The 25,134-nt window shown below is 49.2% G+C and overlaps 1 protein-coding gene across 9 annotated transcripts in view; it reads left to right on the forward strand.

Annotated features, from left to right (window-relative positions):
- MYO6 (myosin VI) overlaps nucleotides 1-25,134 on the forward strand; it is an 856,486-nt gene that overhangs the window by 568,428 nt on the left and 262,924 nt on the right. For all 9 annotated transcript variants that reach the window (XM_085610973.1, XM_085610975.1, XM_085610976.1 and 6 more), the window contains exons 19-20: nucleotides 1,958-1,996; nucleotides 18,634-18,727. In XM_085610973.1, coding sequence (XP_085467099.1) covers nucleotides 1,958-1,996; nucleotides 18,634-18,727 — 133 coding nt within the window. The remainder of the gene's footprint in view (nucleotides 1-1,957; nucleotides 1,997-18,633; nucleotides 18,728-25,134) is intronic.

Below are 25,134 nucleotides of genomic sequence, written 5' to 3' on the forward strand. Positions count from 1 at the left end.
GAGAGAAGGTATTGAAAAAGTATTTACAGTTCTAGCGAATATTCAGATGCCGGACAGTCATTTTGCGATAGGGCACGCCAGGATGCATAAGAATGATTCATGGGGTGGAAGAAGAAAAAATACCATTTAAACTTTGCCCTCACATAACACCCATTTCCTTTAGACTGGCCTGCAAAGTGTCTGTAATCTTTGCTTACCCAGGGCCAAGACTAAATGCCTCACCTATAGAGTTTTTAATGTGCAAGAAACAATTACTGTTCTAGGGATAGCCATTAAGTACATTACGCTCAAATGAAGAGCAAGTCATCATTTAGTCTATGTCAGGGGTCAGAAGAATTACAAAAAAGTAAAAGAAAATGGAGGTGAAGGGCAATACAGACTTTTGCACTATTTAATTTCCATGAGGACAATTAGAGCCTACCTCCAGAGTAATCAGATACCGAAGACTCTTGTGTTCCAAGTACCCCAAAGTGAGTGATGGTGATAATCACAGCACCTAGCTCATCCTCTAAGCACGCATTGCATACTTGCACGTTCACTCTTGAACTTGCTTCTGTATCTGACCTGAAACTGTGAACTAAAAGGCCTATTGACCACTCAATGTGGATCAACTCCAAGAGATGAAAGTATCTCCAAAAGGTTATTGAGTTCGAGATGTTTTTAAAAAGAGGATTAAGTCCAGCAACCTGATCAACATCAGAAAGAGAATCAAGTACAGGAGAGGGAACGCCCTTGAAAACGGGCTCAGAATCTAGAAGTAGAAATGAGGACATGATGCATTTCAGCTCTGAAACCGATTCGGACTCGGAAAGACACTCTTGAACTGCAGAGCTGGTCAGGATGAATCGGCTTATCAGTCTAAAAGGCTGCCTCTGTAAAAATGTAAGCCAACCTTTGAAGAGATTTCTTACACTGGAAGAACCAGTGTGAGAGCTTTTTATGGAAAAGAGGATACACGTGACCAAAAAACCAGGTACATTGCACCATGAACAACACCATTGTAACCACAAGCTTCCGTTTCACTTGAAGATCTTTAAAAAAATAAAACAAACATTTGAGGAGGCCATTAAGAAAAAATTTACAGTTTTTCATGCCAAAAAGTAAAAAAATAAAAAAATTACTTCACATATGTTTTTCACCTCCACAACCTCCAAACACAGATTCAGAGGAAGAGGTGGAGCAGGAAGAAGAGCAACACCGAGGTTGAGGAAAAAGATGACACCTAGAAGATATGGCCAGTAGAATTGGAAGTCAAAGCTTTGGACATGTACAATTAAAATATCACCACTGATTAAATCTCATTTTAGCAGACTTAATACAGAGATAAGCTCTGCGACATGGGCTTACTGTGCAGTTGGAAGGAACGGAAGGCTATTTTATCATTGAGCACTTTATTTCAAACAGAAAAAACCATTGATGTCTGTGTGAACAGTAATTCATAAGTCTACAACAGAAATAGAAACCTTTAAAGACACTGCAAATACCAGGGTTTGTACATAATTGGCCTCTAATGAACATTAGCTGTGGTATGGTACATGGAACAGTGTCTTGATGGTAACATCACGTTATCATTAGTGGGAAGGGCTTAGTGCTAGGATTGTAGATCATATTACATTACATTAGACACGTGCACCTGGTTTGTTGTGGGCTCCTTTACAATGATCTTCTGGGTCTTATTGTTTGATATAGTCCTGTGCTTTATCTGTGACATGTTCCCCATGGTTTTATCTGCTTTCCGATCTTTATCAGGCTGTGTGATCTGTTTCGACAATTCTGAGCCTGCAGCTGCATGTTTTTATACACACGGTACTGTTGTTGAAACAAAGGCAAAATCCTACTAATGCTTTCCGTTTTATCTGTTGCATGCTTTGTGGTATGTCCTTTGTGAAATTTCAATAACATGTATTTCAGCGTTCATCTCTTTTCGAATACTGAATGAACATTTTTTGTTTTACAGACTCAACTAAATTTGCTGCTTGAAAAATTGCGTAGTACTGTGAGTATTTGCAAAGATAATTTATTGTTTTGTATTTTGATATGTGCCCATAAATACGACTCTTGAAACTGTTTTTTAGTTGTATCGTTGCTTCAATGATAATGAAAATGAATTAAATACTATGCAACAATTGTTATTTATAATCGTGTCTGATTAAGTAACAGTCTATGATTTTTTTTTTGTTTTGAAAAACCTTTATTGTGCACATTTACATCATCGTACAACGCACAGTCACCGTCCAGGCGCGAAGCAGTTAAGCAAAGCGTACGCTTCCAGATATTAGAACACAGCCATTTAGCCGACAACCCGGGGGTCCGGCGGCGTCGTACAGGGTAGCATGCGTACAGAAGGGGGGTGTGTGCGTTGTGGAGGGAGTAGGTGTGTGATGCTGTTTATGTGCTTTTTATTTTTTTTTGTGGTGTCCCAGGTGCATGTTATCGGTAATAGAGGATGGCGCTGTGATCCAGCCCACTCCACGGCCACGCCGGCCGTCACCCAGGCCCCGATCCAGAGACCTATTGGATGTCGCTGTTACCCCAAAGTGTAAAGGCCTCCGGGGCAGCCGAGCGCCAGCAGCGTGCCCAGAGCGCGGGCCGAAGCGCGGCAAGGATAGCGCAGTATAGCTCACAGCAACCCATATGGCAGCGCATAGATTTGGCGAGTCTAGTGTGCAGCATCATAGTCCATATCTATCCCGTGTATGCATGGCAATAGTATGTGTTAAGGTTAGGGTCGTGAACTCAAGGAGGGTCAAGGGGAAGGGGGGAAGAAGGGAGGGGGAGATCATTCTGCGGTAGAGCAGGAGGGTCATCATCCGCCAGACTGGGCCTAGCAGGACCGCGTAGCGTGCGCGGGGAGCCGCAGGCCAGGTGAGGGGGGCAAAAGGAAAGAGGGCCTTCAAGAAGACTGGAATTCCCCAGTGTCCGTGTCCGCACCCGCCCGCCACCACCCCCGGGGCATCGGGGGCAGTCAGGGGCAAGTAGGGGGGGGGTAAGAGCCGCCCTTTTAGTAGTCCCGGGGCCGTCGCCGCCCCGCCAGCAGTGGTGCGACAAGCCCCAGGGATTCAGGTTATTCCCCTGTCTTGGCAAGCCCTCTGGAATGTCCCGAGGAGATTATCCCAAAGTTGGGCGATGGGGAACTTCCGGAGCCCTGCAGTTTCCTCGCGAAGAAGCACCGCGCTCTCCGCCTGCGCCCAATTAACAAAAGAGGCTCTCCAATGCCGAACGTGTGGGGGGGCGGTTGCCTTCCAGTGCTTGGTGAGCAAGCGTTTGGCCGTTATAAGACCCATGTCCCAAAAGCGTGCCTGTGCTTTATTGTCTTTTGTGCGCCGATAGAGTCCTAGTATGCATGCTTCCCATGTATGCGGGAGCCGCCCATCGGCGCCGTGCGCGAGCAGTGTCAGTACCGCGTCCCAGTACGCCTGTATCTTTGGGCAGTGCCATAGCATATGCAAGAGGTCCGCTCCCGGCAGTAAGCATCGCGGGCAGGTTGCATCTGTCCTCGCAAAGTACCTGTTAATTTTGTCGGGCGTGAGGTATGCGCGCTGTAGTATGTAGTACTGTATAATTTTAAAGCGGGGGTTGCGTGGGATGGTCGTCGGGCCGGTCAGTATCAGTGCCCATTCTTTGTCCGTCCAGTCTCTTCCCCTGTCTGTCGTCCAGCGCTCCCTCAGTGTTATTGTGGATGGCTGCGAGTGCGCCTGCAGTGCCTGCGCTAGCCAGTGTACGATGTGCGCGCCATGGCCCATGACGTGTAAGTATTGCATGAAGGTATGTACCGGAGGCTCCTCTGTCATGTCGCCCCAGGAAGCCGTGAGTGTGTGCAAGAGGGAGGCGTGTAGAAGGAACTGTCCCGCCGGGAGAGTCGTGTCTTCAGCCAAGTTGGCGAACGTGAGCAATTCGCCATCAGCATACAAATCGCTCAGTGTGTCCACCCCCGCCTGATCCCAGCCAGCCAAGTGGACCTCCGTGAGCGGCCCCGTCGGGCCAGGCATACCCAAGAGCGGCATGCTCGGGGCATAAGGCTTAGCAGCACGCGTGAGACGAAGGCTCCTCAGAAAGCATCTGCGCGCCACTGCCAAGTAGATCTGGGAAGGGCAGGGTGCGCGGGTTATCGGGTGAAACAGCGCATTAATTTGCGTTTGTGTCCATGCAGCCACATGTGTGGCAGTGTCCTCGAGTTGCTTGCCACTCAGCCATCCCGCCACCCATTGCATCTGTGCTGCGAGATAGTACAGTTCCAGGTTAGGAACCGCCAGGCCCCCTGAGTCTGTGGGCATATATAATTTAGTCAGCGCCACTCGCGGCCTCCCCTTATTCCAGATGAGGGAGCGCAGCAGCGCCTCTAGGTCACGAAAGAGCCTGACGGGTACATACAGAGGCATATTCGCAAAGTAATAGAGGAGGCGAGGCAGCACAATCATTTTGGTCAGTGCCACGCGGCTGGGCACGTTAAGGGGTAGGGTATTCCAGAAGCCAATTTGCGCTCGGACAGAAGCGATCGCTCGGCAGAGGTTCCCTTCCAGGATATCTGCCGGTGTTCTATATATCCGTATCCCTAGGTATCGGAAAGTGGTGGGATGCCATTGCAGCCTGTCCCCTCCCAGCCGGATGTCGCATTCGGGTACGTCTGGGTTAAAGGGGTACGCCCCCGACTTGGCCCAATTAACTCTCAGGCCCGACATTCCCTCAAAGTTGCGGAAGATGTCAGCGAGGGAGGCGGGGATGGCAGGTATGTCCCTGACGTACAGCAGTAAGTCATCTGCATACAGTGACACTGCGTGCAACCCATCCGCCAGCGGGATTCCCCAATCCAGCCCGTGCGCTCTGAGGGTCGTGGCCAGCGGCTCCATGGCCAATGAGAACAGTAGTGGCGACAATGGGCAGCCCTGGCGGGTGCCTCTGCGGACTCGGATGGCGGCTGAGAGGAGGCGGCCCGTGCGGACCCGGACTGTCGGTCTGCCGTAAAGCAGATCAATCATGGCCCGGTATCCCCCCCCAGTTGATACTTCTCTGTAACCGCCCGCAGGTACGGCCACTCCACAGAATCGAAAGCCTTCTCCAGATCCAATATAAGGCATCCCGCTCTCGGCCACTGCTGCGTAGCGTATTCCTGTACCCGGAAGAGGCGGCGTATGTTGAAGGAAGTGTGGCGTGTGGGGACAAACCCATTTTGGTCGCGGTGTACTAGGGTCGGCACATGGGGGGCCAGTCTCCTGGCCAAAGTAGAAGCCAGGATTTTATAATCTGTGTTCAGGAGCGCCAACGGGCGGTAAGAGCCCACCTGTGTGCTATCCTTGCCCGGTTTAAGAAGAGATACTAGTATGGCCTCGTTTAATGTTGGGGGTAAAGCGGCATCTTCCGCTGCCGCGGTATACATCCTCAGCAGCTCCGGAATGAGAACATCCGAGCCGGCCTTGTACAGCTCCGCCGGCAGTCCATCCGGGCCCGGCGTTTTGCCATTTGACAGATTAAAGATGGCTTCTCGGAGCTCGTCTGGCTCCAGAGGGGCACCCAATTCGTCCTGCTGCGCAATAGTTAGTTGCGGCATTTGCAGGGGGGAGAGGTAGTCAGCTATGGCCGTAGGAGGGACCGCCAAGCGGGAGCGATACAGCTCTTCATAATGAGCCGTGAAGGCATCGTGGATACCAATCTGTGTGTATACCAGTTCCCCCCTCCCCGTCCGTACAGCCGCTACCGGGGTCGAGCGGGTTTCCTGAGAGATTAGCCACGCTAAAAGCTTGCCAGGTCTGTCGCCAAGGTGATGCGTTCTCGCCGAATGCGCGGCATAATTTACGTTTCGGAGTCGCTCTAAGAGGCGTGCATGTTCCGTGCGGGCCTCATGTAGCGGGCCCTCGTCGCCAGCCACCGCCCCCTCCTCCCGTGGCAGTAAGTCCGACTCTAATCTAGTTAAGTCCCTCTCCAATTGACGTCTTATGTGTCCCTGCGCATGCAAGCAGTGTCCCCGAAGCACTACCTTGAAGGCGTCCCACTCCGTCTGCAGAGTGGATGCCGTGCCAGCATTGTCCTCGAAGTATTGCGCGGCGCGTGTAAGCAAGTTATCCCGGAAAGCCGCGTCTAGCAGCAGCGCAGGTTGTAGGCGCCAAGTGGGGACAGGAGGGTGCGGGTGCGCCCAGGCTATTGACATGAAGTGTGGGTTGTGGTCCGAGTGCGTGCGGCCCATGTATTGCGTGTCCGTCACGTGGGGTAAGAGGGCAGTGGAGGCCATGAACCGGTCCAGTCGGACATGTAAGTCGTGAGCGCCAGAATAGTAGGAATACGTCCGCGTCCCCGGGTTGCGTTGTCGCCAAACATCATGGAGGTCCCATTGCGCGGCCCAGTCCAGTAGCGCTTTTGTGGCTCCCCGTGAAGAGGCATTAGCAGGGGGTGGGAAGGAGCGGTCCAGTGTCGTATCTAGAGTGCAATTATAATCGCCCCCTATTATCCACGATGTTGCATGCCAAGGTGCCATGACCTTTGAGAGCCGCGCCAGGAAGCTGCCCTGATCTACATTGGGGGAATAGAGGGATACCAGCGTGAGAGGCTGGCCATCCAATCTGCCCTGAGCAGCCGCATATCTGCCCTCCCGGTCCATTGCCACCTCCGTGGTTTCCCAAGGAGTCCCAGGGCGGACCCATATCAGTGTTCCGCGTGCGTAGGAGGAATACTCCGTAGCGTATAGCTGCCCTCGCCATCTACGGCGCAACGCCTGCACTTCGGCTCCGTTCAAATGGGTTTCCTGGAGTAGCGCTATGCTGATTTTATGTCGCTTTAGGTATGAGTATATATGGTAGCGTCTGGCTGGTGTGTGCATTCCCCTGACGTTCCAGGTGCATATTTGTATATTAGCCATAGCAGTTATGCGTGCGTGTGCGCCCTCTCCCCCCCCAAGGTGTGGCCCCCCGCTCAAGGGCCCCCCAGCCCCAGCAGTCCGTTTCAGCCACGCAGCCCTCGCAAGTGTCGTGTTCGCAGTACCATGATCTCCAGCAGGGTAGTGGGATAGGGAAAAAGGGGAATGTAAAAGGCCTTAACATGGCAACAGAGTTCAAAATACCAAAAGGTCGGCCGCACAACAGGTCGCCGTCCAAACACTCAAGTGAGCTCGCAAACTATACAGTCTAAGGGGGTGCTTGTGGTTACGTTCTAACAGTTATCAAAACAGTGCAGTCGTGGATGTGCCCAGTGTCTCTCCCGGGTGCGGTGTGCAAGCGCCCGCTGGCCAGCGGACGTCCAGTGTCTCTTGTTCCATGCCGTGGCAGCTGCACGCCCAGGTATCAGTCAAGGGCGCGCAAGGGTGCCAGGGGGGGTGCAGGTCCCCTCCCAGCCAGGTCAAGTCGCAGCAGGCTGGCAGTAAATCGCAGCGGGGCACACCCTTGTTTCTGCAAAGTAGGTGTATGAGTCGCATATGGATAAGGAGAAAAAGTACTTACAGTGGCCAATTCCGTGCTTCAGCTCCCCAGGGCAGCGACAGAGTGAGCGTCGGCAGGCCCAGGACAGCCCTAGGGTTAGGCGGGGCAGCCAGGCAGGAACCCGGGCGGGTTCGCGCTATGCGGTAGACATCAGCCCGGTCCCAAACTCCGTCAACCAAAGAGATCCACCGTCTGGGGCGTGACCTCCGGGGGTCCCCCAGAGCTCTGCGTGTCCGGTAGTCCATAAATCGCCTCATCGTCCGTAGAAGACGCTGCTGGGCTAGCGCCCGGGTGGAGCGACGGCGCCGGGGAATTGCTGATTGCCGCCACCTTGCGCAAGGCATCTTGTTGTTCCTGTTGGACTAGGGCTGCCGGCGGGGAGCGGCGTATTGCCTCCCCGAGCAGCGGCGGCGTGGAAGATCTTCGGCGACGTCGCCTCCCCGGTCCTCTGGACCTCTCCATCGTGTTAGTTCCCGGCGCCCTTCGCGGCGCGTCAGGCATTCCTCCATCCAGCCAGGCCTCAGCCTCCTCAGGGTTTGTGAAGAAGTGTGTTTTGTCACGTATCACTACTCGTAATTTGGCAGGGAAAAGTAGCGAGTACTTGAGGTTCGCTTCGCGCAGCCTTCCTTTTACAGCCAGGAAGGAATGCCTCTGTCTCTGCACTCTTGCAGTGTAGTCCGGAAAGAACATCACCGCAGCGTTGTCTATGGTGACTTCCCCTAGGTTCCTGGCTTCACGCAGGATCGTGTCCCGGTCGCGGTAGTTGAGTACTCGAAGGAGGAATGGTCTGGGGTTAGAGCCCGGAGGGAGCGGCCGCATGGGCACGCGGTGGGCTCTCTCCACCACAAAGTAGGGGGAAAGCGTGCCATCCGGCAGTAGGTCTCGCAACCAGTCCTCAGCCTTACGGGCGGGATCCGCTCCTTCCCATTTCTCCGGGATGCCCACGAGGCGGATGTTGTTTCTCCGCGCCCGTCCTTCCGCATCCTCGGCCCTGCCCTCCAAGAGTTCCATTCTGGTTAGGAGGTCTTGCACCTTTTTGTCTGTCTGTACCGCCAGTGGTTCAATCACTGCCACTCTGTCTTCCAGGGTCTTGGTGCGATCTTGCAGTTTCTTGTGATCAGCTCGGAGGTGGGTCAGATCTACCGCCACGCCATCAATTCTGGTCTCCAGAGAGGTGCGCGTCTGTTGCAGCGATTCTTCCATCCGTTCCATGGCCGCCAAGACGCTGTCCAGCTTCGCCGCCACGTGGTCGGTATCCATCTTGTGTGCCGTTTTCGTTTGTTTCCCCTTTGTCGCTGCAGGTCCCGATCCAGTACGTGTCCGCGCTCCTCCAGGCATGGAGCTGGTGGCGCGCGCAAAGTAGCGGCTCCTGACGTTGTGGGGCAGGGGCCCGTCGTTCGTGGTAGGTCACCCCAGCGCCTCCGGGGTCGCCGCTGTGGGTCCCGCGGCGTCTCGCCGCTCCTAGCCGTCAGGCCACACGCAGCGCGTCCCGGCCGTCGCGGATCCAGAGGCTCCGAGCAGCGCAGGGCAGATGTCTCTCCCCAGAGGATCAGGGCGCGTGTGCGGCTCCTATCCGCTCCGGGCTTGCGTAGCTGCGTCGCGGCGGGCAGGGCCACAGGTGGTGCGCTGTACTGCTCTGTGGGAAACCAGTATGGGAGAGGCCGAACTATGGTGCATCAACTGCCAGGCCAGAGCGGGGGGAGGGGGAGGTGAATCCCCTGCGTCCCGTCGCGGTTCCAAGGATCTCTGTCTTCTCCGTAGATTCCTGCTCCTGTCTTCTTTCTGGCTCTACCCCGCCGGCCCCCAGGCCCCCGTCCGCCAACTCACGCGTATGCTGGGCGTCACAGATGGCGTCCGCGTGGCTGCCCCAAGCCGTTCCCAGCCCACCGTCGTCGTCTGATGGCTCCTCAGGGGGGAGGGGGGGCCTCCAGGCGCCCCCGGTCACAATGCCCGTCTCGCGGGGGTTCCTCGGCAACGGCCGCGGGGCTCCTCGTAGGCCGCAGTTCAAGGCCTGGTGAGTCGCCCCGAGCCGCGGGCTCACGTAGGCGTCGTCTCCAGGTGCGGGCTCACCAGTACGGCTCCAGGCTCGCCGTCAGTGCCGGTGCTGCACGTTACCTCCGATGCGCCCCAAATTCAGCCAGGGCATGCAGCAGGCGTCGGATCAGGTCCGCCGGCAGTTTCGGGTCGTGGAAAGGAGTTTTCGACGGATAAAAGACCCGGGGTAGGCAAGCTCAGGCGAGAGCTCTACCCGGGCATGTCCGTTCTCGTTGCGTGCTAAGCCACGCCCCCGTAACAGTCTATGATAAACAAAATGTAGTCGATGCCAGATTGTGTGTCGAATTACATTTTGGTTAAGCATCACACGCAAAACTAACATTGTCAAATCAGAGTTATATTTGTATGTGCACGATTGCACACCTCGTAAGGAACAATTGCAATTATGGCTTAAATGTACACATTCACATCTTTTATAAACATTAGTATAGCGTTTATTACACAAAAGGATGCATCATGTGAAAGCAGCAGCTTGTGAAAGATTATCTAAGTGTGCTTCACTAGGAGTTTTATTTCATCTACATGTTGCACTGGTAATGCCAGCACATAACTGAGCTTGGTTTCGTGAGCTTTATCTGTCATCCTTTCAACATCGGTACTTGTTTCAGCAGGTGAAGCTGCCATATACATTCTACAGTGCATTTATTGTCTGCTGTACAAACAGTAGTTGGCTTTGTTAATTCGCAGCCATCGTAGGCAGGTTAATTGCTGTTCATCCATGATTCATGCTTGTTTCTTTATAATAAGGATAGAATTGTTGCCCTCTAGTGGGCCGTGATACCTCTCTTATCACGTTTTGTGTAATTAGATTAAATGTACAAGATGATTCATTATACTGGTCATTTGAATTGAAGCATATGTTTTTATTCAGGCTAGCAACATGCAACTATACTCTTAATTTCTAACAAAGCAGTGTTTCTATATAAATATTTTCAAGCAGTTATGCTAAAGTCTCTCTTATCAAATTTCATTCCAAATGTACAAAGATTACTTCATCTACATTGAGTCCATTGGGAGCCACCAAACCACTTCTTATGATATACTTGAATTCAAGTTGATACAATTTCCTCACAGAATCTCCTCCCCTCTCATCTTTTGCAACCTTGTCAATTGCATAACATTTCTGCAGTTCCTCATCATTATTATGCATTTTGTTAAAGAGTTTTGCTATGATGCAGAAGTCACAATTCTTAATTGCACCGATGTGCTCGAAGATCTATTATTAGTGTAAGTGTGTGCTGCAAATATATTTGCGTTTGGATGGACATTCGGTGACAAAGACAGTGTAGTCTTTCCACAAGTCAAGTTTTGATTCCCTGTTTCTTTCCATTTTCCCATTAGAAAGGTTTTGTTGGTTTGGCGTTAAGTGCAAGCATTACAATTGTTACATCATTTGAATCCTTTCAGGGAGACATTTAGCCATATAGTTTGCTGTTCCCTTCTGAAGTGGCTATACACAATATGTCTCTGAGTGACTATCCCTTTCTGTATGTGGTACTGGGTGTAGTTGTAAAAGATGTTTTAAATCTGGGTCCTCATATTGCAATTTGAATGTCTTTGACGGATGTGTTTCTTTTGCTTGGACTCTTTCATGAAGTCATCATTCTCAAGTTGTCATAATTAGTTTTCTTTTCCTTGTTTGGTTGAAGTGAAGTTAAAGTCTTGATTTTAGCCTTCCACCATGAAAATATTTTCATAATAACCCCTGGCCCTAAAAGTGCTCATCAGTTCCACACTGTGCCTGTGGAATTCAACCTCTGTTGAAAACGTCCTCTTCAGTCTTAGCAATTTATCACAAGGGATATTCATTTCAATTTTTCATAATGGCAAATAATAGTATGCAACATGCTACTTGTTGCTGGAGTTTAATGATGGATAGTTGGTATCTTTGTGAGGAGCGCAGGGACACGAAACAACACTTACCTGGTAGGTCAGGTGGGGATCATGGGAGGACCACTGCTAGATGTTGCCGGCACCTAGAAAGAGCGGAAGGAACAGTTTGTAAAAGGGGAGTGGATCAAATGTACACCAAAAAAATCAACATTGACACAGGACTACCATATACAGGAAGGAAGGGGAAGACCTATGCCACAGAAAAAGGCATCAGGATCCTGTAAGTGGAGAACGGGGAGGGAAAGCCATGAGGAAGATACAGAGGACCAGAACGAAATAAAGGAGCGGCAAGTGGGAGGAAAAGGAACGTCCACAGGACAGGAAGTAGGTCCACAATTCTTTAAGAAGGACAGATTATTACATCGAAAGGGGGGGGGCACAACCCATACAGCTCTTTGTCCCAGAACCCTTTATAGAGCAGGTCCTATTCTTAGCACATAGGCATTTGCTAGGCAGTCATTTTGGACAGGAAAAAACAGATGCGATATTAGATACGTTCTACTGGCTCAGGGAGACTGAGGAGAGAAAGCCAAGAGGAAGATGCAGAGGAGCAGAACGGAATAAAGAAGTGGCAAGAAGGAGAAAAAGGGACGTCCTTGGGACTCCGAAGCGGGTGAAGAAACTGCTTGGAGCCACAAACTAAGAGACTGAGGATGAACAAAACTGGTCAGATGAGTAGCGGTTGCCCTGACATTTGCTGACACGCCCACTATAACTCAGGAGAGCAGAAAACGTAGCTCCCATTTCCTTTGTTTTCTTTTCACTTACCTGGATATTCTCCTGTCTCTTGAGGGGTGTCGGTGGTGACCGCTTACCTAGACCAGGAGTAGAGAAGAAGTGATTAAAAGGCAGGTCTTAACATCCTAACTGTCAACCTCAAGGAAGAGAGCACATACGGTAACCAGAAGGATGAAAATTATTGGCTGAAGACTCTGGTTATAACATCTACAGCACACCCTGTTATACGCTTTCAAAACAACCACACATAAACAAGAAAAGCCTCCTAAGTCTTATTTTAGACATCCCTCCACAATTTTGCAATCCTCAATATAGATAGATGTATCCAAAAATGTCACTGCTGAACTCATTGGTGAAACTTACATTTTATGGGTTGCCATTTACTTTCCTGAATAATGGTTGAATCTTCCTTGGAACTATTTCCATATGATGAACAGGTCATCATATAATGGGCTTTTCCACACACTTTTCATTCTCATCATTCAATGCGGTCACTTTCTCCCACCATCCCATTGTGAGATTAGCATTGATTGGTGATAAAGAAACAAGATCCAGCATTTAATTTTCTGATTTTCTCATTTTAAAGTAAACTTTCCTATCTCCTTGTACTTTTCCTTTGGTCAGGTATGATTAGTTTACCCTTCTACAAAAACTTGCATACAAATGATTCAAAAGGCTTACAATTTCTAGATGTGAATACCTAAATAAAACATATTCAATTATGGCTATCAGCCCTGGATCCCAGTCAGTGCCGGTCGACCTCAAGACCCCTCTGCCGTTCCCCGGTTCAGTCCTGGTCCGGGCCCGGCGTCGGAGCGGCGCCGTCTGGCGCCGCACCCGACGCCAATGGGTGGCAATTTCATCTTCCGCCCGGCTCCGATCATTCCACCTGTTTACTAGGAATCGGATGACGGTGACGACTGGGAGGGGTCTTGACACCTCCCCTGACACTGGCTTCATCTCTCCTCCGACCGTGGCTTCGGAGGAAGGTGCTGCATTTTCTGTTGGGCTGCGGAAGCGGCCGAAGCCCTTGGGCTGGAGCTACCTGCTGTGGCCGTGAGGACTAACCTCCTCACTGAAGTGCTCCAACCGTCAGCAAGCTCCTCGGAGCCTCTGCTGCAGTTTAATGATGCACTAGTGGACGTTCTGAAGGGCACCTGGTCCAAGCCCTCCACAGTACTTCCTGTGGACTGGAACGTGGCCCGGCGCCACCGCCCTGCACCGGGCAACCCCAGTTTTCTGTCCATGCACCCCACGCCCGAGAGCCTGGTTATCCAGGCCTCTACTTCCCAGACCTCCTTCCCGTCTGCTCTCCCGGATCGGGAATCCAAGAGACTGGAACAGTTTGGTAAGAAGCTGTTCTCCTCTTTTAGTTTGGGACTGCGGTCTATTAACACCGCTTGTCTCTTGGACCGTTACTCCCACTCTCTGTGGGATACGGTGGAGGACGTGCTGCCCCAGTGTCCGGAGAAGGCCCAGACACGGCTCGCCCAGGCTCTTGCCGAGGGGCGGGATGCAGCGCGGCATGCCATCCGATGTGGACTGGACACTACGGACTCGCTGGGTAGGGCAATGTCGACCACGGTGGCGCTTCGTTGCCACGCCTGGCTACAGTCCATGAGTTTTTCTTCGGATGTCCAGAGCACCCTCATTGACATGCCCTTCAATGGCAGTCGCCTTTTTGGCGACAAAGTGGATAGTGCACTGGAGCGCTTTAAGGACTCCAGGGCTACGGCAAAGTCCTTGGGCCTCTCGGCCCGCACCCGCAAACTTCCGCTTTTCGCCCCTTTCGTGGCCAAGGAAGGGGCACCCCCTCACGTCTGCCTAACCACAGGCCGCAGACCCAACCTCCACGCATTTGCAGACGTGAATTTCGCCGAGGCGGTACAGGGGGACAACGTGCCGGTCCGTCCACCTCTACCCCAGTAGCATCCGCCTCAAAGCCCTCCTAGTTCGTGCTTTCAGGCCCATTCCACGCCAGTGGGAGGCAGAGTTCGCCATCACCTGCTCCACTGGCGTTCCATCACGCGACAGGTGGGTGCTGCAAATCGTCCGAAGGTGCTACTCCCTCCCCTTCGATGTGACCCCTCCAGCCATGCCACCGCAGTACCACCGCATGTTGGGCGATCACTTGAATCTTCTACAGGAGGAAGTAACGGCCCTCTTGGCCAAGGGGGCCATCGAGCGCATTCCTGGTCCAGAAGTAGGTCGTGGTTGTTATTCCCACTACTTTCTGGTTCCCAAGAAGGGCAAAGGGGGCCTACGCCCTATCTTGGACCTCAGGAGCGTCAACGCCTTCCTCCGGAAGGAGAGGTTCAAGATGCTCACCTTAGCTCCGGTTCTGGCTGCCCTAGACCCTGGAGCCTGGATGGTAGCGTTGGACTTGCAGGATGCTTATTTCCACATCCCCGTCCTGCCGGCCCACCGGCGTTACCTGCGGTTCACGGTGGGCCAGGAGCATTTTCAGTTTACCGTGCTCCCCTTCGGCCTCACCAGTGCCCCTCGGGTGTTCACGAAAGTGATGGCGGTGGTCGCAGCTCATCTGCGCAGATTGGGGGTTCCAGTATTACCCTATCTCGACGACTGGTTGTTGAAGGCGGGCTCGCCCCAGGCAGTCGTCTCCCACCTCCAGAATACAGCCGACCTCCTGCATTCGCTGGGGTTCTCCATCAATGTGCCGAAGTCGCATCTGAGTCCCTCCCAGCAGCTCCTCTTCATCGGAGCGGTTCTGGACTCGGCACAGTTCCGGGCCTATCCACCGGAACAGGGGGTCCATGATTTTCAGGCTCTGATTCCCCTCTTTCGGCCTCTATCCCAGGTCCTGGTCAGGTTGGTGCTGCGGCTTCTGGGTCTGATGGCCTCCTGCATCCTGCTGGTACATCACGCCAGGTGGCAGATGTGGGCTCTGCAGTGGGACCTGAAGTTTCAGTGGGCCCAGCATCGGGGCAACCTGTCTGACCATGTCTTGATCTCGGAGGGCACTGCAAGGCAGTTGCAGTGGTGGCTCACGAACCGCGATTGGGTCAGTGGCAGATCCCTCTCCCTACCCCAACCGGAGCATGTAGTGGTGACGGATGCGTTCCTTTTGGGATTTGGGGGGCCACATGGGAGAGGCGGAGATCAGAGGACTCTGGTCTCCGGCGGAGTCTTGGCTCCATATCAACCTTTTGGAGCTGAGAGCAATCCGACTTGCACTGAAGGCATTCCTTCCCTCTGTCCGGGGAAGTGTAGTGCAGGTGTTCACGGACAACACTACCGCCATGTCGTATTGCAACAAACAGGGCGGGGTGGGGTCGTGGACCCTTTGTCAGGAGGCTCTGCGCTTCTGGACATAGCTGGAACATCAGGGCATCACCCTGGTGGTTCAACATCTGGCGGGCTCTCTGAACGCCAGAGCAGACAAACTCAGCCGCCGGTGCATGATGGATCACAAATGGCGTCTCAACTCAGACGTGGCACAAGGCCTCTTTCAGCAGTGGGGAGAGCCATGGTCAGATCTATTCGCCACTGAAGAGAATGCGCAATGTCCGCAGTTCTGCGCGTTGGAGTTTCCAAGGCGGCACTCGCTCGGGGACACCTTTCGTCGCCAGTGTAGTTGCGGTCTGTTGTACGCCTTTCCGCCTATACCACTTCTGCCCAGAGTGCTGAAGAAGATCAGGCGTGACCGGGCCAAAGTCATCTTAGTGGCTCCGGATTGGGCAAGAAGGTACTGGTATCCCGAGCTACTCAGTCTGTTGCTCGATCCCCCGATACGACTGCCTCTTCAGGAGGACCTTCTGTCGCAGCAGCAGGGGACGGTCCTCCACCTGAACCTGTCCAGTCCCCACCTCCATGCGTGGAGATTGAGCGGCGACAATTGATGCCATTTGACTTGCCTCCTGAAGTCTGTGATGTTATTCTGGCAGCCAGGCGTCCCTCCACCAAATCGGTATACGCCTGCAGGTGGAACAAATTTGTGGCATGGTGCACAGCAAAGGCTGTGGATCCCCTTTCCGCCCCTCTTTCTGAGGTTCTCCTCTTCCTTCTTTCCATGGCCCAGCAGGGCTCTGCTCTGGGCACTCTTAAAGGTTATCTTTCTCCTATCTCTGCTTTCCTACGGCTCCCTGATCAGCCTTCTCTTTTCAAATCCCCTGTTGTTTCTCGCTTCTTTAAGGGCATTACTCACATGTTTCCTCCTGTCCCTTTCGTAATGCCTCAGTGGGATTTGAATCTTGTATTGACATATCTGATGTGCGCTCCCTTTGAGCCACTTCATAATTGTCCCCTTCATCTGTTGACACTTAAGACTGCTTTCCTGGTGGCCATCACCTCTGCTAGACGGGTGAGTGAGCTCCAGGCTCTCTCTTCTAAGCCTCCTTTTCTTTCTGTCCATCCGGACAAAGTTGTTCTCAGGACTCGTCCTTCCTTTCCTCCTAAGGTGGTGACTGCCTTTCACATCGGGCAGTCGGTTACCCTGCCCACCTTCTTTCCGCCTCCGCATCCCTCGAAATAGGAAGAGAGGCTCCACCGTCTGGACCCAAAACGGGCACTGTCCTTCTATTTGGACCGCACCAAGCAGTTCTGGGTGGACGACCAACTCTTTGTCGGTTACGTGGGCGCTAAGAAGGGACGAGCGGTGCACAAACTAACCATCTCTCGGTGGGTCGTTTTGTGTATCAAGGCCTACTACTCCTTAGCTAAAAAGGAACCTCCGGTAGGGCTGAGGGCCCATTCTACTCGGGCCACAGCGGCGACCACTGCCCTGGGCCGGGGAGTCCCCTTGCAGGACGTTTGTCAGGCAGCAACATGGGCCTCGCTGCACACGCTTGCCAAACATTATTGCCTGGACAGTCAAGTCCGGAGAGACGGCTTCTTTGGCCGTTCTGTTCTCCAGGACTTTCTGGTGTGATCTTGGTTCGCAGACCTACCACCGGGGTTGGTATCTATTCTAAGGTGAGGAATCTAACTAACGTGTTTCTTTCAGATGAACAAGTTACTTACCTTCGGTAACGATATATCTATAAGAAACATTAGTTAGTTAGATTCCTCACCGACTCACCCATCCTCCCCGTTCTGCAAACCGATATCTAGGGTTGAGGTCATCCCTTTCAGGGCCCTAGAATTTTTTGGCACTAGTGTCGGTCTCTTGCATGGCACTGTGTTCCTGGCGCGGGAAGCTATGTACAAGAACTGACGTCCGTGCGAGAGGGCGGCGTCTAAGTACTCTGACGACGTCATCCCGGCGCACGCCGCCGCCGCCGCGGAGCCGCAGACGATGCCTAGCGACGCGCAAGGGTATTGCTGACGAAAATCTTTCCAGCTCCAGCCTGACGCCTGGGGATATTCTAAGGTGAGGAATCTAACTAATGTTTCTTACAGATATATTGTTACCGAAGGTAAGTAACTTGTTCTTTAAGAGCCATATTTGCTGCGGCTTTATAGTTTCCAGGGATTAGGGCACGCAGTTCAGCAAATAACGCATGTGGCGAACCAAGTTTCTTGGGGTGGAGTGCAAATTCAAGATTGAATACTGTGATGGGTGCCAGAAGGTTATAGACTATCAAGGGACGATGAGAAGTGGCAGCACGTGCAACCAGGATACTTTGATTAGATTAGAACTGCTGAGGCAATGGTTCTGAGGGAGTTTATGCTGAAAGATTGGGGGATCGCTTTTCAAAGGGCTTTAGACTACCTAAAATGGGAACTAGAAAGAGCAGGTGGGCTGAGTACTCTGCCATAGTTTACTCCCACAGGGAATATGGTGTGGAATACATAATTGATGAATGAAATCATTGATCTATTTGCCTTGGTGGCAGGGATACCATTGCACACCACCTAGACAACATTTCTATTTTGGTGCCTGGGAGGCTGAGGGCAATTTTGCCAGGTCTTTGGAGCGGTTTTGCAAGTAACCCCAGAGCTTGGAGTTTCGCGGTGTGTGATTTGGTGTTTAGGTTGGTTGTTAGGGTGTTAAAGGCTTTTTCTTAGTTGTATGAGTTTTTTCTGTAGGCTGTTGGTGGAGGGTTGGAGTGGGTTCCCAAGTGGAACAGATGGCCTGTTGTTCAATAGCACTGGAACAAGGTTGGGCAGCTGTAGAAAGGAAGAATCTGAATAAGGACAGAATTTGTGAAAAAAACAATGCATGCAGAAGGGAACAAGAGAGGTTGACCTCAGTTAGCTTTGTGAAAAAAAGGTTTTGGGGAAATGAATGGAAGGATTGATTACTCTACTATTAATAAAAAAGCAGCCTTTTACAAAGGAATTACATTGGTCCAGAGCCAGTGAATGTATTGCACTTAATAGAGAATTAGTTGCTTCTAGATTAATTAGATATTTTGATATTTTATTTGTGGTCGTGTTGATCACAGGCACTGATGATGAACTTACATTTTCAGAATCAATGTATTATGATGCATGCAGGTGCATGCTAATGTCAAGATTTTGAAGGTGATTTCATGAATCATTGTCTATTCAGTGTATCTTGTAATGACCAAAAATGCTTTATTTCCTTACAATTATGAAGGGAAAGTGTTATAGAATATTTGCTTTACTACCTTTCCAATAGGGATCCAGCTTCATTCGATGCATCAAGCCTAATTTAAAGATGACCAGTCACCATTTTGAAGGGGCTCAGATTTTGTCCCAACTACAGTGCTCAGGTAATGGACATTCTTAGGTTGTTAACAAGCCTGTTATTTTTTTATTTCAGAACATCATGATGAATTTTTGTTGCATAAATGTAAAGGATTTCTCAGTAGGTGAAATAATAGATGTTAATTGAAATCTGTTTTGCATAATTTTCTAGATTTAATTTATTTTACAGCTCAATCAACTAGTGACCCCAAGGTTTTCAAGGATTTGTTTCTTCTTTGATGCTTCCTTTTAAAGGTTGATTTTTTTGATACTGTAATTATTCAGTCACTCTGTATTCTGTGCATATTCAGGTGTTTTCCAGGCCTGGTTAAATATTTAGTGGGACTATTTACCCTTCTGTGGCTTAACCCTGGATAGTTTATACGAGATTAATTATCCACTTTGCCCACTCTTCAATCTGGTGTGTTCTATTCATTTGAAATATACATTTTCTCAAAGTGTCTTTATGTTTGGCTACTACATAGAATACATGCAATGCCGTTACAAGTAGACTACTATTTGTTTAGGTCTTTCTTTCATCTAAAGGTAAGAGCTCATGGTATTTTCTCGTCTAATTAGATTGTGTGAAGCTTCTTTTATGTAGTGTTGACAGAGTAAATCTGAGCCATCATTATTTTCCAAATGTTGATGCTATAAGGGGTTTTCCTCGCCATTGCCTGATTATTTTGGGGGCATCTCTTGAGTTCAGACATTTACCCTTTGTGTTTTGTTTAAGCAAATGCATTGCAGTAGTGCAAGCCCACTTGCAGAGTCCCTCTGATACGCATAAGTCTCCGTTTAGGGCTACCTTTTCAGCTCTTGCAAGAATTGCACCACCGTGCACCCAGAACCCAGGATACAACAGTGTAGCGATAGGATTATGTTCTCCGGGAAGCAATTATACCATAATGTCCATCTAACGGGCATGGTCCTGAACCGTGACCCTGATGGTACGCTTCTCTTGATACTGGGGAAGTTGTACAGTGTTGATTTTATTGTGGGAATTTACATTTAATTTGAATTTGCAGCAAAGTGGCTGAATTGACTCTGTGGGCCCTGGGGGAATCAGTGGGAACCATTTTTTGTACTATTGCACTTTAGGCCTTAGCAAGCTTTTGTCGACATCTTGGTAGGTGTTCTAGTTTCTTTTTCTCGCGGCCTCTATAAGTTGACGATCGTGGCACGGACGTGCATCTCACCAGCACAGTCCTGAACCTTGATCCTGCTTGTGCGCTGCTTTTGATGCTGGGAGGTTTTTTTAAGTTTTAAAAGTGTTGATTTTATTGTGGGGAATTGAAATGAATTTGAATTTGCTGCAAAGTGACTGAATTGGCTCAGTGGTCCCTGGGGTGAACAAGTCGGAACCATTTTGTTCACTATTGCACTTCAGGCCTTCTTGGTAGGCACTTTTGTTGTTTTTCCGCACAGCCTCCAAAAGATGATGACCTTGGCTTGGATGCACCCGTTGCGTGTCGAAGGCAAGTCAGTCTGTGCCAGTCCGTGCTCGGGCTGGGCCAGGACTTATGCCCGTTTTGTACAAAAAACCATCTGCTACACATCTACACAACTACGGACCCTGCAGGCTAGTGTAAATAGCTCCTGCTTTTATGCAATAGATCCTAAGGCCTCAGAGCTGTTATGTAAAACATGCACATTTGACCCTCAGCCTCTCCTTAAGCAGATTAGGGGGTCCGAAGAGCAGACAGAGTTGGGCCTCTTCCTTCTCTTTGGGATGCCACAAACTTTGTCTTTTCTTTCATCCAGGATAACAGGTCAGACATCCTGTTTCTTATGGAGATGAGGCTACATGATGGCTCCGGGTTGGACAAAATCCAAACCATGCCCCAGGATACCTTATCGCTCAGTGAAATTGCAAAAACAAAGGAGGTGTGAGGGATCGCTATTAATCTGTAAGACAATTTGTGGGGCATTTTCACTCCATCTACTCTTCAGGATTGCAAATTTTTGTCTTTCACAATTTTACACCGACTTTTACCTTTTCTGAGGCTCTACTTTATAGGCCACCCGGCTCTCCTATTCATTTCCTCAATACGCTCCCTGATATAGTTGCAGACTTGGCTCTCAATAAAACTAATTTCTCCTTGCTAGGAAATTTTAACATCCTTGCTGAGGACTCCACCAGTGGTGCCTGCTTCAGGAACTTGCCTCCCTACAGTTTTAACAGCAGGTTGGGGGCCTGACCCATGAGAAAAGGCATACTATTGATCTGGTATTTAGCAACATCCCAAATCTACAGGTACTGCAGTCCATACGAGTTATACGGTCAGACCACTATGTGTTTCTCATCACCTTGTATCCTCTCTCATCTACAGTGGTCCATTTTGGTCTATGAGGAAGGACAGCTGCTGGCCAAAATTAAACAGTAAGGACTTGAAAGACATCCTCAGTAGGTTCAAGCCAGATTTAGGTGAGCATATACCCGTAGCAAATTCTCCGTTTTTTATTGGATTAACAACTCCCTGGACCATGTCATTTTGGTGAAGATGCATAAGGTGTACATCAAAGTAAACAATCTCCTTAGTTTACCCCTCACCTGTTAGCACTTAAGAAGACATTCAAAAGACTAGAGAGAAAGTGAAGGCAGTACTATGATGAACCTAGTAAGCTTGAGTATAGGGATGCAGTCAGGAATTATCATTCGGAGAACAAAACCACACAAGCCTCTTATTACACCACCAAAAGGCCTCCAACTCGCCCATAGAAATTTTTCAAAATCTGAAATTGCTTGTGGAGGTTAAAACAGACTGCCAGAACTGACAGTTGCTTGCAGGAACAAATTTGCCTCCTTCTTCTTAAAGAGAATAACAGATATTTACTCCTCCTTTCATGACAAAACAAAGGAGACTGAAGTACATACAGACAGTCAACCTGTGGGTTGCCCAGAACAAGGCCTTTTGGCCTTTCCTGCCATCACCGTCAACCAGCTTTTGGCTTTATTTAGCCTAGTTAAGTCAGGTTCCCCCCTTGACCCATCCCCCCTCCGTATTTTAGAGCATGTCCTGCTAGAACTGCTGAATGTATCACTGTCTTCTGGTTCTGTTCCCCAGCAGTGGTAAAGCTGCTACTGAAAAGGCCAAGTCTAGACCCTTTGTGTCTGGGAAACTATAGACCTATCTCCCTACTGCCAGGAGTGTCTAAGCTCCTGGAAAGACATGTTGGTCAACATCTCTCCCTTTTCCTAGACGCCAAACTCCTCTACTCACATGGGGTTCAGACCTCAGCATAGCACTGAAACTGAACTATTGGCCATGATTGAAAAACTCAGCCAATTTTTAGACTAAGGAGGCTCTATTGCAGTCTTCCACTTTTCTACTCAACCCTTTACCACACAAGTGGTAGCAAAGACTTACCTTAAAGAAAGCGTTGTTTGACTGATGTTGGATTTTAAGTCCTACTGTTGTGTAAACTGGAGTTGTAAAGACTTGCGTGGTAAAGGAATTCGTTGTAAGATGCATTTGTGGTTTGGACCACGTTGTAAAGGCATGCGTGGTAGATGCATGCATGGTTCGAACATACAACCGCAAATGTCAGCCGTTGGATTTGGCACTTTCTGCAGGGTCATCCCCAAACTTTGCACTCCTGTTTTCTGAACCCGTTTTTATTGGCTTTAGGACTCTTTGCACTTTACCATAGCTAACCAGTGCTAAAGTGCTTGTGCTCTCTCCTTTAAACATGGCGAAATCAGCTTACACCCAATTGGCACATAACATTTACTTGTAAATTCTTAGATAAATATCTCTACATGTACCCTGGGAATGTAAATTAAAAGCTATGAATGCATAAATCAATGGTTTCACGCTGACCAGGAAGACCCGGCGTATCGCATGGATAGATATCTCCTGGGAACAGACAGTATCATGGGAGAGCTCTACAACAGGAATAAAACTAAAAATCTTACAGGACCTACAGCGCATACAATTAAGATCTGGCACGAAGTGCAGAGGGACATGGGATGGGATGGGAGGGAGTCGTGACGCAGGCAACGCCACTATGGGACACAAAAAAACTAGGTAGGCTAAGAAACACGAAGGGGTTCAGGCAATGGGACCTGATAGGCATCTCGAAGGTGGGGGACTTGTGGAAAAAGGGGAAGATTATCCCGTTCACACAATTGCAACAAAACTATGGCTTAGCAGACACAGAGACGTACAGATACCTGCAAATAAGACATGCGCGGACGGCACTAATCCCGCAAGGCAACCAGTTGCCAGAATCATCACCCCTTGAGGACAGACTACTTACCGATCATATGATGGGAAAAGCCATCTCACTAACCCACAAAAAAATTATAAATAACCAACCGGACCCGACAGAAACCCTGAAAACTAGATGGGAGACGGACTTGGGCGAGCTAGATGAGGCGGACTGGCAGGCAGCGGTGGCTTCCCCAAGAGAGGTAGCGATCCCAGCTAGATTCAAATTAATACAACTGAAAATGCTGCATCACACATACTACACCAGGACACTACTATATAAATTGCACAGAGCAGATACACCGCTTTGCATCAGACAATGTGGGGAACCAGGCACATTCTGGCACACACTATGGCAATGCGTAGAAATTAATAACTATTGGAAAGCAATCATGCGCACAATCTCGCAGGTCACTGGTATAGCGGTGGCGCCTGAACCAAAGCGATGCGTACTAAACATCTGGGAGCCCACAGACCTCAATCAGGCAGCGCAAACGTGGGTAACGCTTGGTATGGCATTAGCGAAAAGGGATATTGCGCAGCTGTGGGGAGCCAGGCAAGTTCCTACACTACGAAAATGGTGTAATGGTATGGACGAATTAATGGTAACGGAAAAATCAGTATACGTCCATAGGAGATGCCGCAAAAAATGGACTCGGATATGGGGGAAATGGAACGAGTATCGGGGTAACATTTGCGATCCCCCACAGGAGGAAACGCTATTAGATGACTCCGACTAGCCAAGGTGTATACAGGAGATAGTAATAATTTGTATTTTGATGTGGGCAAAGAGATGGTTGCGAAATGTTATGACATAATTGCGAACAGGTCCTTGATGTACGAAAAATGGCTGAAAATTTTGAAGATGTTATGTATGTAATGATGAAATCATATGGTATTGCAGATATTGTTGAAATTGAAAATGTTAATAAAAATATATAAAAAAAAAAAAGCTATGAATGCGATATTGATGAGATTAAGGACAGTTAATATTTGTACTTTAATATTGTAGCAAACCCCTCTAACCCAACTAAGAGAATTAAAGGTAGTTTACAGGATAATTGAATACGAGGTCATTTTCTAGCCTTATTAGGTTTATTCTTGAGGTAGCTGAAGCAGTAGAATGATAAGCATCATTTAGAGAAACAGATGCAGAAGGATGAAGCATACCAGCAGGACTTGATGTGAGTTTAGACATTGTCAGTTAAGGACGTGTTGTTTCTCAAACCTGACTTCTAGATTAGAAGTGGCAACAACCAATGTGTATTGCTTGCAGTCTCCTAAAGTGGCTTAAATATTGTAAACTACTTAAAATGAATATATAGTTAAAAAGAGTTAGCATCCAAGTGCCAAGCACAGTTACTGGAGATGTTTAGTGACCGTTGCGACAATTTAGCAGCACAATTATTCCTGTTACCCATTTCTGTATCAAGAGCTGAATAAAGAATTCATCAGATTTCAACATTGGGCTGTAGTTCGTAGCAGATTATTAGTAGTAGGTGACAAGCAATCAGTGCATGCCCTCTGTGGCACTGTAGCAGACTTCTGACAAGTGTTTGTGTGTACGCATCCGTTTATTTTCAAAGTTTTGCAGAGATTATGTTATATCATGTCATGTTTGCAAGGACAGCAAGATAGCTTTGCAAACCTTTACTTATGTTAGCATTTGTACAGCCTTCAACTTTAACGAAGTGACATAACTGTCAGGAAAAACTCACAGAACATCAGCAATAATGTATTTGTGTAACTGAACAATGAAATGAGTGACTCCTACAATGTCACTCATTTGGACATAGTAACCTCATTTTAATTACGCATTTGTCACCATTATTAACCTTACTCTTAATAATTCCATTCCAATGTACTGCAGTGAAAGACTGGCAATGCTGTTCTTCCGAAATATTCCTGTTTGCAAAATACAGTTTAGAAAACTTCACTCTTAAATTCATAACTTAATGAATACAAAATGTTTCTGTGAGGTGAGAACCAAGGTCGAAAAGGCAACTTCACTCACGATTGATTTTCTAAAATGTATTGCTTGGAGGAGAAACTGAGCAAGATGTTTATTGTAGGGAAATGTTGTGCTGCATTTTTAATGAAGGTTGCTTTGGGGTTGAATTCCCGACCCTACGTTGACAAGTATATCTCGATTTGATATATGTAAGGGTTCAGACCATGTTTTCCTCAATTGTATTTCATATTTGCCACGTAAGGTACGA

The sequence above is a fragment of the Triturus cristatus genome, chromosome 6 (assembly GCF_964204655.1).
Source record: "Triturus cristatus chromosome 6, aTriCri1.1, whole genome shotgun sequence".
Lineage (NCBI taxonomy): Eukaryota > Metazoa > Chordata > Amphibia > Caudata > Salamandridae > Triturus > Triturus cristatus.